Genomic DNA, 11,631 nt, shown 5'->3' on the forward strand with positions numbered 1-11,631 from the left:
ATGAACAGTGACACAGAAGTTCTAATGCTTCTGAAAGATTTTTTGACAATCCCTCCCATGATAAGCTATACCGGAGCTGTCTACCCATTATTTGTTCTAGTCATTGTCTATTGGTAAAAACACAAAGTGCAGTCTGTGTTCTGTCTTTAATATCTGCTCTCTCTCCCTCTCTTTGTCTCTCTCTCTTTTGTTCTTCACAGTAACTCCTGGGTTCCTCTCACTTCACAAAAAGCCTCACTCGAATCCCCCGACAACCCCAGAAAAAAAGGGAATAACATCTGTTTATCTGCATATTTCTATGTTCAAAAAACAAGAGGGAAAAACACAGAGATCGACAGAGGACGCGGAACATCTCAGAGGATGCGGAATTAGAAAGAACAAATTGCCTCTGGAGGACCAAAGGGAAAGCAAACCTTTTCTAACAGATCCACCAGTGTGGAGTCACCTCACCTGTACCTTCGGATTAAAGAGCAGGGTCATGTCCCAGTTGCCATGCGCATCGCCACGCTGACCTGCCTTCCCGGCCCCTCCCCCTTCCTCTTTCTATTGGCCCAGCTGCTGCTGCGGCTCCTCCTCCCTGGGCCGGAGTTAGTGGGAGCCGCTTCCACCTGCCCCTCCCTCTGCACCTGCTCCAACCAGGCCAGCCGAGTCATCTGCACCAGGCAAAACCTGGAGGAGGTGCCAGAAAGCATATCAGTCAACACACGATACCTCAACCTGCAGGAGAACTCAATACAGGTAACTAATGGTGGGAGGAGGTCAAATCATGTCTGCATTTCCGACCCAAGCATGACAGAATGCCTTTGTAGACTGGGATGTTGATGGCAGCTGTATTAGCACACTTAAACATTTCAGATCATCAAACAAATTTTAATATTAGACAAAGTCTAGAGAGCTTGAAAACGGAAGGCAGCTGGACTATTCGGGTTTATAATAATATAACCCGAATAAATACAAATGCAGTTTTTAAATGATGATTTCATTTATTAAGGGAAAAACGTTGGCAGCAAGAACTACAATACCTGTCAATGAGTCTTTCAGGTCGCTGGGGAAGAATTTTAGCTCAGTCTTCTTTGCAGAATTGTTTTAATTCAGCCACACTGGAGGGTTTTCAAGCATGAATGGCCCATTTAAGGTCATGTCAAAGCATCTCATTTTAAGTCTGGACTTTGACTAGGCCACTCCAAACCTTCATTTTACATATTTTTTCACTTGCTGTGGACTTGCTGGTATGTTTTGGATCATTTCCCTGCTGCATAACACAAGCGTGCTTGAGCTTCAGGGCACAAACTGATGGCCAGACATTCCCCTTCAGGATTTTCTGGTAGAGACCAGAGTTCATGTTTCCATCAATTACAGCAAAGCAGCTCCAGACCATCACACTACCACCACCATGTTTGACTGTTGCTATGATGTTCTATTTATGAAATGCTTCCAAACCTTCCAAAAAGTTTTTGTCTTGTCCACAGAATATTTTCCCAGAAGTCTTGGGGATCATCAAGATGTTATTTTGGCAAATGTGAAACGAGCCTTTGTGTTCTTTTTGGTCAGCAGTGGTTTACCCTTTAGGGCTCTCCCACAGATGCCATTTTTGCCTAGTCTCTTTCTTATTGTTGAATCATGAGCTCTGACCTTAACTAAGGTGACTGAGGCCTACAGTTCTTTAAATGCTGTTCTAGGTTCTTTTGTGACTTCCTGGATGAGCTGTTGATGCACTCTTGGAGTAAGTTTGTTAGGTCGGCCACCGCTGTTCACTGTTCACAGCCTTAGAAATGGCTTTGTAACCCTTTACAGACTGATAGATGTCAATGACTCTGTTTCTCTGCTGTTCTTGAGTTTCTTTACATTGTGGCACGATGTGTTGCTTTTTTATGCTCTTTTAGCTGACTTCACTTTGTCAGACAGGTTCTATTTAAGTGATTTCTTGATTCAGCAGATCTGGCAGTAATCAGGCCTGGGTGTGAGTTGTGAAACTGAACTCAGCTTTCCAAAAAAATGTGGTTAATCACAGTTAATTCCTTTCTCACATGGCCAGGATGGTTTGGATAGCTTTTTCCCCTTAATAAATGAAATCATCATTTCAAACTGCATTTTGTCTTTACTCGGGTTATGATTGACTAATATTAAAATTAGTTTGACGATCTGAAACATTTAAGTGTGACAAATTCCAAAAAATAAGAAATGAGAAAGGAGGCAAACACGTTTTCACAGCACTGTGTCCACTCAAAAGCATGTGAGCTAAACAACACTGTTTACAAGATGCTCCTTGCAAATGTTTTAATAGCTAATTATGGTATAACTGATAAACAGTGAGATGTCACAATACTAGAACTTCAGTAGCTGGTACCAATACCAGATCCTTCAATTCTTGCAAAATTGGAAATATTTCCTCCCTTGGTCTGCAAAGCATGATAGCATTCTTTGTAGATTTCCTTTTGCAAATCAATTATCACTTTCTTATCAGCGATTCATGACAGAGCAAATACAGCAGCTGCACCAGTCGCCCTCTCCCACGCATAGTTTTTGCTGTGCCATGTGAATTCTTCTGTGCTTTGTGTTTTTGATGGGCATTCTTCTTCTTTAGCATGTGAGGATAGACTAGAACACTTGTAGCTGTGTGCTGCCCCTTCACTTCTGGAAAAATTGCAGCCTTCATATAAATGTTGCCTATCAAAACTAGAAAGGTAGATTTGGCCGCTCCCAGGAGTCACAGCAGAGGGATCCACATATTTGGTTTGGAACAGATTTTACACTAGATACGTTTCCTGATGTAATCCTTTTATTTATCTTGGGAGAGTTACATCACAAAGGGACGGATGCTTGGGACTGGCATGAGGAGTGCACTAGCTTTTGACTCCCTGCCAGTCTGGATCCTGGAACCTTTCACATCTAAAGGGAATTTGTTAACCACTACACCAAAGAGCCGCCATGCTGCCTATAGTGTCTACAGTACTTAAAAACCCCCAAAATCTTTTAAACCACTGTATTTTCAGATTTTCTGTATCAAAAGGTATGAATTGTTAGTTCTGGTGGCATCCCTAAGAGGAGGATATATGATATTGAGCTGCTTCTCAGTGGAATTTCTTATCCTGCTCATGGACTCCAGCTGATACTGCTTGTTGTGCGCTGCAGCTTCGATGACTTTGGGGTAGCGGCATATGAACCAGTTCACTGCCTGTTGCAGGTTATGGTGCTTCAACTCGCAGGAAATCTCAAGAGTAGGACTGCCAGAGCAAGCTGCGGTCCAAGACAGTTCCATTGGAGTCCAGCAGAGCGAGGGAAGAAAGATTTAAGTAGCTGAACAATATAGTAGATCTCCACAATCCAGCCAGTAAGCCAGTAGGCAAACACAACGCGAGGAGGGCTGGTGCTACCTGGTCAGCAGTGACTGAACTTTCCAAATAGGAGTGAAAGGACTGTCCAATAATATACTGGCTGCAGATGATGTTGCTCTCTGAGATGAGTCAAAATGATGGTAAAATGATTCACCAAATATGCTAGCCAGCTCACCCAAGTGAAATCTATGTGTAGGAAACACTGGCATATGACTCAAAAATGCACACACAAAATGCTACAAAGAAAAGCATGCATACGATTTACTTCTGTAAATACCATAAGCTGCGCCATGATGCATGATGTAATTTAGCAGCTTTCTAAAAATATTGACTGCTGGTCATTTTTCCTATAACGCTAATCGATTGGAGGTTGTGGCACACCCTCTTTATTTTTTATAGTCTGTCATTTGAAATATGCCATAATTTCAACATTCAACACTTTTCAGCAAATAGCCTATTGACACTTCTCCATGAAGTCATTTATTTCCTTTATTATAAAAAGGGTTATTTACATAGTCAGTGATATAGCACAGTCACATCTTATATGGCAGATTGAGGATTTTCCCATCACAATGCACAGATCTAAAAATCAACTCACACGCAGACATTAACATACTTATGTGCCTTTAACTCTTGTGTTTGCATTTTTTTGCCCGCTATCAGAGCGAACATTTGCTTTCGCAGACAGTTGTGGATGTTAGGATTAACTTGTTGATACAGGTTTTCTCTTAGAAACTTTATTTCTAAGAAAAGACAAGAAAGTAAGCGGCTATAATGGTAGAAAAAAGCACTTAAGCCTCTGCTGAACTGAGGGAATATTTTATGAATTGAAAGCAAGGCATATTTCCATGACACTGAGCTGCCTTTTGTATGCATTACCAATTTATCTCAAGTCCCTAGACAGCATTTGTGGCTTTACAGCTGCAGGGGAAGATCATTTAACCACAGACCATCGATACAAAGCACATGAATCTCTAAATTTATAAACCGAGTGGGTTGATTTTACTCTTTGCTGCAGCATTTGATGTAGCTGGATCCATCCTCATGTTCCTGACAGGGCCTTGTTCTTTTGTGGTTTTAAATTCATTTCCACTACATTTTATCTCCTCTAATGAAAAGCAACGAGTATCCTAAACGCTGTTAAAATTGTCCAGTGCATCTCTTTTAATGTCAAATTGCTCTGTACATTGGACCGAGCAGCCTGATATTCTCTATTCCTTGGAGAAAACATCTTATTAAACTTTATGTGACGTTAACGGAGCAGAAATGGGACATCACGCCACTTGATTTGGTATGTGAGGCTTTAAGAGATGCTGTTAACATGAAAGGGGGGGGGGGGGAATAAGGAAATAAGAGCAGCATTTGTTGCATTTTGTTTTTAGCCTACGAAATTCTGATTCGGTTTGTTGTATCCTGCAGCCCCACTTGAAATGATTAAAAATCTAAAAATGTTTTAACACCTGAAGGCATCCTAGATTCTCTGGCTTATTTTTTCCTCCACTGAGTACCCTCAGAGTAAAGCCTTGACAGCTCCCACCCCCTCGTAACATCCTCACCCCCCCCTCCCCCCTCCCCCCTGCCTATCAACTCCCCTCTTCCTCCCCCTGCTCCTGCTCTACATACAGAAGAAGCAATGGCCTGACTCCAGGAGCCTCTGTGTGCCTCACAGAGGGCTTTGGCCGCACATATCTCAAACAGTCAGAGATTTAAGGGGCTTTTAGTCGCGCTCACTAAACTGTGTGTCTTTGACTTCACGCCAAATGAGCTCCAGTTGGACCACACCAATGCTAGTGTGCTCCGTCCAGGGCCCGTGGCACCCACAGATTTCAGATTCAGGTCTTCCTGCATCTCTTTTGGTTTATGAAATGAATGTGAAAACAAGGGTCACACAGAATTTATTAAAAATGTATTAATTTAATTTCACAGGTCCTTGGTGGTTTGTCGTGACACTTTATGCGAATACTGTAGTCCAGCACTGATAATCAGCTTATTAGCAAGGGATTATAATGTGTCAGTAGCAAGCCCCCTGAGTCTCACGGTAACAACGGTGTGAAAAGCACTTCTGTGTCTGCAGCAAGCACTAAAATATGGTCAGGGTGAAGACACGGTTGGGTTTAGAGTAGATGTACCACTGTGTGTACAGATTTAATGAACAGTCAAGAGTTTAACTGCTAATTGTCATGTGATAGTTTGTCGAATGAAGCATGAAACTACTAATTAAAAGTGACCCTTTTTTGCCGATTTTTCATAAGTACAAGTTGAGCCGTGCAGGATAGAAATTCCCAAACTTTATTTTTGTCACTGGGTATCTTTGTCCCCTTATTTAAGTGGTGAAACCAGATTCCTCCATAGCCATTAGAGTGGCAGTTATTTCAGAACTATTTTCTAAATGAACAGGAAGAGAGCAACTGTGAAACTGCATGAATCCATTCATCCTTCCATCAGTCCATTTTTCTATCACTTAACTGGCTCTGGGTCTGGGTCTTGCGGGCAACAGTCTAAGCAAAGATGCACAGACCTCCCTCTCTGCAGCCACATTGAAAAGAACCAGGTGAGGTGGTTCAGGCACTTACTGGGGTGCTTCTGGGTGCTTCCAAGTTGAGCTTTTTTTTTGTTGTTGTTGGAGACGATTGTGGGGGAAACCCATGACAAGCTGGAGAGATTATGTCTCTCAGCTGGCCTTGGAATGCCTCGGTATCTTCCTGGAAGTGCTGGTGGATGGGGAGAGGCATTTCTGGGCTTATATAGAGTCTCTAGATTTTTATTTTTTTTTTAAATGCTTAAAAAGTTATGTATTTTTGCCAAAAGAAAGTTTAAAAAAAAAAAAAAAGCTTATACCTCTACTATGTGTTGTGACATCCCTCCCACTCGCTCCATGCAAGTCCTTGCCTAATCTCACTCTCAGCTAATGCAGCTCACCTGGGCCTTCCAGGCTTTAAAAGCTGGCCCAAATAAACTCCTCATTCTCTCTTGTATTTCACATGGCATGAACTGTCTTTGATGTTTGAATTTTTTTTTTATTTAGTTTCAATAAATTAACTTTTATTTAAATAAACCCCTTTTGCAGAGTCCCTCCTTGTCACCTACTTTGAGGTAGTTCCACTGAATTATGGCATGGGATTATGGAATTATGCATATCTTTTCGCTATCTTGACTAGGACAGTGAGTAGATATGCGTGCAACCACACTGTAAACTATTGTGATGCTCCAGTGTGTGTATTTGCCAGTGCAACAACACTTTTGGCTGTTGATTGGGACAACCACCATCTTTTTATTCCAGAATTGTCCTATGGATTTCTATTCCAGATTCTTTCAGTGCTGCTGTTTCCTCCTTTTGTCATTGGGCACTCATCAAAGCAGCATAACAAGTTGTTGATTTAGGCTTTATTGCACCACTGCTATTTACTACCTTTGACTGTAAATCAAAGCACTCAGTATAACTCCATTACTTAAATGCATATTGTTTTAAGAGAAAGTCTCACAAGGAGGCCAGGGTAACCCTTAATTTGATCATGTTTATGTCTGCAGTCAGGGGGAGTCAGTCTGAAATGCAGACAGCAGCAGTTACAGAGGGAGAAGTGTCATCAGTTATCAGTATTTGCAGAGAAATTATTTATATTTATTTCTCGTTTATTTAAACATACATTTAGCCACATTTGTGCCTTTCAGTCATTCATTAACAATGTTCTTTTTGTTTTGTTTTGCTTTGTTTGTTTGTTTGCTTTGTTTGTTTGTTTGACATTACAAGAACCACACATATCGCTAAATTCCAAAGATTATTTGTTGGGAACAGATTAACACAATTTAATTACATACTGGGAACAGATTAACACGCAAGAATAACTGAATGCAGAATTAAAGAGGACATTTGTGTTTCAAGGGAAAAAAAACCTTCTTTGGCCAGACAGCCTTCACAATAGGATTTTCCCAGTTTTGGAAGATCCAGTAAAGAAGGGTGATTATGCTTTTGTTGTTGTCTAGAAAATATATACGTACTGTTGCTGTGGTGGATGCTTCTATTAAATGTGGCAAAGTTTCAAATAATGAGGTCAGCATGTGTAGAGGTAATCCCTGTGAGCCCAAAGATCAGGCTTCACACTGCTCTGAATGTTCAGTTTTTTCTACTCAAGGTTCTATTTGATGTCGATGAGAGTGGATATCACTAATGGAGCAAAGCCTGTCAGCTAGTCCATGCAGAGAACACGAGCTGCACTGTGTCATACGCGCCATCATGCACTCATTCTCCTCATGTAAAATCAAATATCCATCCATCCATCCATCCATCCATCCATCCATGTCAGTGCCGTTGTTGCCCTGCATTACTGCCTGTTGTTTTAACCCCTCCGCTCTCCCCGTATCTACATGTAGGCTCAGTGCTCACTGCTCACTGTATCATATTGCAGGAAGAAGCCTAGACACCAAACTTTAACTGTATTCTGTTGACTGAAATATAGACACATAGTTCTGGGTGTGAGAACAAAAGCCCCGCCTACCTGTTTTGGAAATATTCTGTTTTCATGGGGCAGCCAATCAGAAAAGACTTAACATAAAGGGAAAAAGCTAAAATGGGCTTTCAACTTTTAACTATCAGTCTGCTCGAGCAAAATCCAAGAATAAAAATGTTCAGGTGAAAATTAGCCTAATAGGTTGCAGGTAATCTTAAGGCAACCAGTTAAAATTATTTAAAATCCAGAGCTGCCATCAAGCTTATTTGCTGCACGCTTGCTCTTCTTGATCTCATTCATTTTTTTTTCCCTTCTGGCTTTGTCATGTGTAATGTATTTATTGGGTTAAGTGCCTGTTCAGTAGTTTGTAATATATATATATATATATATATATATATATATATATATATATATAAAGATTCATTTAATGATAGTTGTAAAATTATCATTTGGGTAACAGTGACACATTGCAGTAATGCTGATTAATGTGCACGCTCCCTAAATATAAACAAACAGTAAACATTGTCATTATTAGTGCTGCATGTCTGCTAAAGGTGATAGATAATTTAGTTTAGATAATTTCTTAATAAATAAAAATGCAAAGCTGTATGCGATCATCATTCTTACTTGCATTACAGACAAATTAATATTTTAAAGTATATTTGGTTTGTCATTATGAATGGTGTAATTGAGCTTGTTTTAAATAGCTACTGTAAAACACAACTTCCATTTTTTTTTAATATTGTCAAAATACCTTATTTTCTGATAAGCTCTATTAATAATCCTGCATGTTTTACAGTAACTTTATCGTTTCTTGTCCTTCCAGGTTATCAAGTCGGACACATTCAAGCACTTGAGGCACCTTGAAATCCTCCAGCTCTCTAAGAATCAGATACGTCAGATTGAAGTCGGAGCATTCAATGGCCTGCCCAACCTTGGCACGCTGGAGCTCTTCGACAACCGCCTCACACTGGTGCCATCACATGCCTTTGAGTACCTCAGCAAGCTGCGGGAGCTGTGGCTGCGCAACAACCCCATTGAGACTCTGCCAGGCTATGCCTTCCACCGTGTGCCCTCGCTACGTCGCCTGGACCTGGGTGAGCTCAAGAAGTTGGATTTCATCTCTGATGCAGCCTTTGTTGGCCTCATCAATCTGCGGTACCTAAACCTGGGCATGTGTGGGCTGAAAGACATTCCCAAACTGACAGCCCTTGTGCGCTTGGAGGAGCTGGAGCTGTCAGGAAATAGGCTGGGGATCATCCGTCCCGGCTCCTTCCAAGGCTTGGTTTCTCTTCGTAAGCTGTGGCTAATGCACTCACAGGTATCCGTCATTGAGCGCAATGCCTTTGATGACCTGAAAAACCTGGAAGAGCTCAACTTATCCCATAATTCCCTACACTCCTTGCCCCATGATCTCTTCACACCCCTTCACCAGCTAGAGAGGGTACACCTTAACCATAACCCCTGGGTGTGCAACTGTGATGTGCTTTGGCTCAGTTGGTGGTTGAAAGAGACGGTGCCGAGCAACACCACCTGCTGTGCCCGTTGCCATGCTCCCCCATACTTAAAGGGCAAGTACATCGGCGAGCTCGACCAGAGCCACTTCACCTGCTATGCGCCTGTCATTGTGGAGCCACCTACAGACCTCAATGTCACTGAGGGTATGGCTGCTGAGCTGAAGTGTCGAACAAGCACATCCACAACATCTGTCAACTGGATCACCCCTAATGGTACTCTAATGACCCACGGCTCTTACCGGGTGAGGATATCAGTTCTGCATGATGGCACGCTCAACTTCACGAATGTAACCCTGCGAGACACGGGCCAGTACACCTGCATGGTCACTAACGCTGCTGGCAATACCACTGCAACTGCAGTCCTCAATGTTACTGCTGCTGATGCTAGTGTCAACTACACCTACTTTACAACAGTTACTGTGGAAACTGTGGATAGTGTGGGAAGTAATGATTATGCATTGACTGACATCAATGAGACCTTATTCCCTCCTCCACCTGGCCCCACTCCCTCTAATTTGTGGCCAGTAAGTGTTACTACCACAGACTTCTCTCTGCCTGTCAGCTGGACCTCCTCCTCTTCCCGGGCCACTCGACCCACCTTCACTGTGCCCATCACTGACCCGGGCTTTTCAGGCCTGGATGACGTGATGAAGACCACCAAGATCATCATTGGCTGCTTCGTAGCCATTACCTTCATGGCAGCTGTGATGCTAGTGGTGTTCTACAAGCTTAGGAAGCAGCACCAGCTGCATAAACATCATGGCCCTGCTCGTGCCATTGAAATCATCAATGTGGAGGATGAGCTTGGTGCTGGGGCCAGTGGTCGGGGCAGCGGCATCTCAGGAGGCGCCACCGTGACACAGAGCGGAAGCAGTGGAATTGGAGGTAGCCAGAGCCTCAGGCTGCACCACCCGGAGATAGTCAACCTGCCCAACCTGGCCCGATCGGAGCACCTCAACCACTACTACAAAACCCATCACTTCAACAACAACATGATGGGTCTGGGCATGGGCACTGGATCTGGTGTGGGCCTCAACAACAACAACAACCCATCTCCATGCTCTCAGTCACAGAACATGTCCTGTTCCCAGATTCCAACCTCCACTGGTGGGGGAACACCGACAGTTGGCACTCTGCCCTCCCCAGTGCCCCTTCCTCAGTTGGGTCTCCACAGTTCTCTGAAAGGGCTAATGGGGAAAGGCCAGAATGAGCCACTACTTTTTAAGAGTGGCTCCAAGGAAAATGTACAAGAGACTCAAATCTGAGTGAAAGTGAGGGTAGAAGTATGAGGTAAGAGGAAAGGGATGCCGGATAGTGACAGGGATATAGAAAGCCGAGTATGTGAGACTGATTGTAGCCTATACTGTCCTCATGGACAGAGTTCAGAAAAAAAGATGAAATTTCACATTGTCACTGCTTTGCATTGTCAATCTGTTGGCAGAGAGAAGCAAATTGGGAGACTGAAGGAGACAGTACAGCATCTGATCAGTTCCACCAATAGCATCATTTTACATAAAGTCAGACATGCAATGTTAACCAGAGAAATCACAATCATGTGTGCAACCTGCTATAGTCTTTGCCAAAGTCCAAGACCAAGCCAACTCCTTTCACACAGTGGACAGTTGTGAACAACAGCCTGTAGGTTTTATACAGATTGCTTCATATATTTCCAGACACACTCGGTGTATATATTTGCTGGGAGACGTAATATTGGCCACTGAACATGTTTTCAGATTAGTGTTTGGCAGAGACTCTGAATAACAAACAATGATTTGGGTGAGCAGTACTGTCCCAGGTTTCCAGGAAGCACTAAAATACAGAGCAGAGCAGCGATACTGTTCAGAACACACGTATCAGACGAGTACTTTGCAGCAACAGAAAACAACAGCAATTGTTTTGTTTTTGTTTTTTTCCTGAGTGGTTTCACTTCTCTCTCACTTTCTCACTTTTTTTCCCTTTCACACTTTACTGGCTACTGTCTTCTCTGAAGGAGGGAAGAAACAGAGTGGGTTATCGTGGGAGAAGAGAAACCCTGTGGCATAAAGGACAAAGAGAGATATATAAAAAAAAGACTAAACGTACATATTATATATACCGTAAATATATTTTCATTCAAAGAAATAAATTATAAAGAATCTTTATCAAGCTTCTGACTGAAAACTACAACATCTGAAGAATATATTAAAAGAAAAACACACACACAGTTGTTTCAGTCCCCACCCACCCACCCCATAACTTCCCTCAACTTGGAACAAAATGGCCACTCTGACTGTGCCGCATGAGGACACGTGGGAGAGTGGCATCGGTTGAGGAGGAGCAAAAAAAAAAAAAAAA

The 11,631-nt window shown here is 42.5% G+C and overlaps 1 protein-coding gene across 1 annotated transcript; it reads left to right on the forward strand.

The window, feature by feature from the left end:
- Positions 1 to 200: 200 nt before the first annotated feature.
- lrrc4ba (leucine rich repeat containing 4Ba) lies at positions 201 to 11,391 on the forward strand. Its single transcript, XM_030736116.1, has 2 exons — positions 201 to 738; positions 8,607 to 11,391. Exons 1-2 carry the CDS (start codon positions 493 to 495, stop codon positions 10,560 to 10,562), a joined length of 2,202 nt encoding a protein of 733 aa, XP_030591976.1. The 5' UTR covers positions 201 to 492; the 3' UTR covers positions 10,563 to 11,391.
- The last annotated feature ends 240 nt before the right edge of the window (positions 11,392 to 11,631 follow it).

Source organism: Archocentrus centrarchus, chromosome 8 (assembly GCF_007364275.1).
Source record: "Archocentrus centrarchus isolate MPI-CPG fArcCen1 chromosome 8, fArcCen1, whole genome shotgun sequence".
In the NCBI taxonomy this organism is placed as follows: Eukaryota; Metazoa; Chordata; class Actinopteri; order Cichliformes; family Cichlidae; genus Archocentrus; species Archocentrus centrarchus.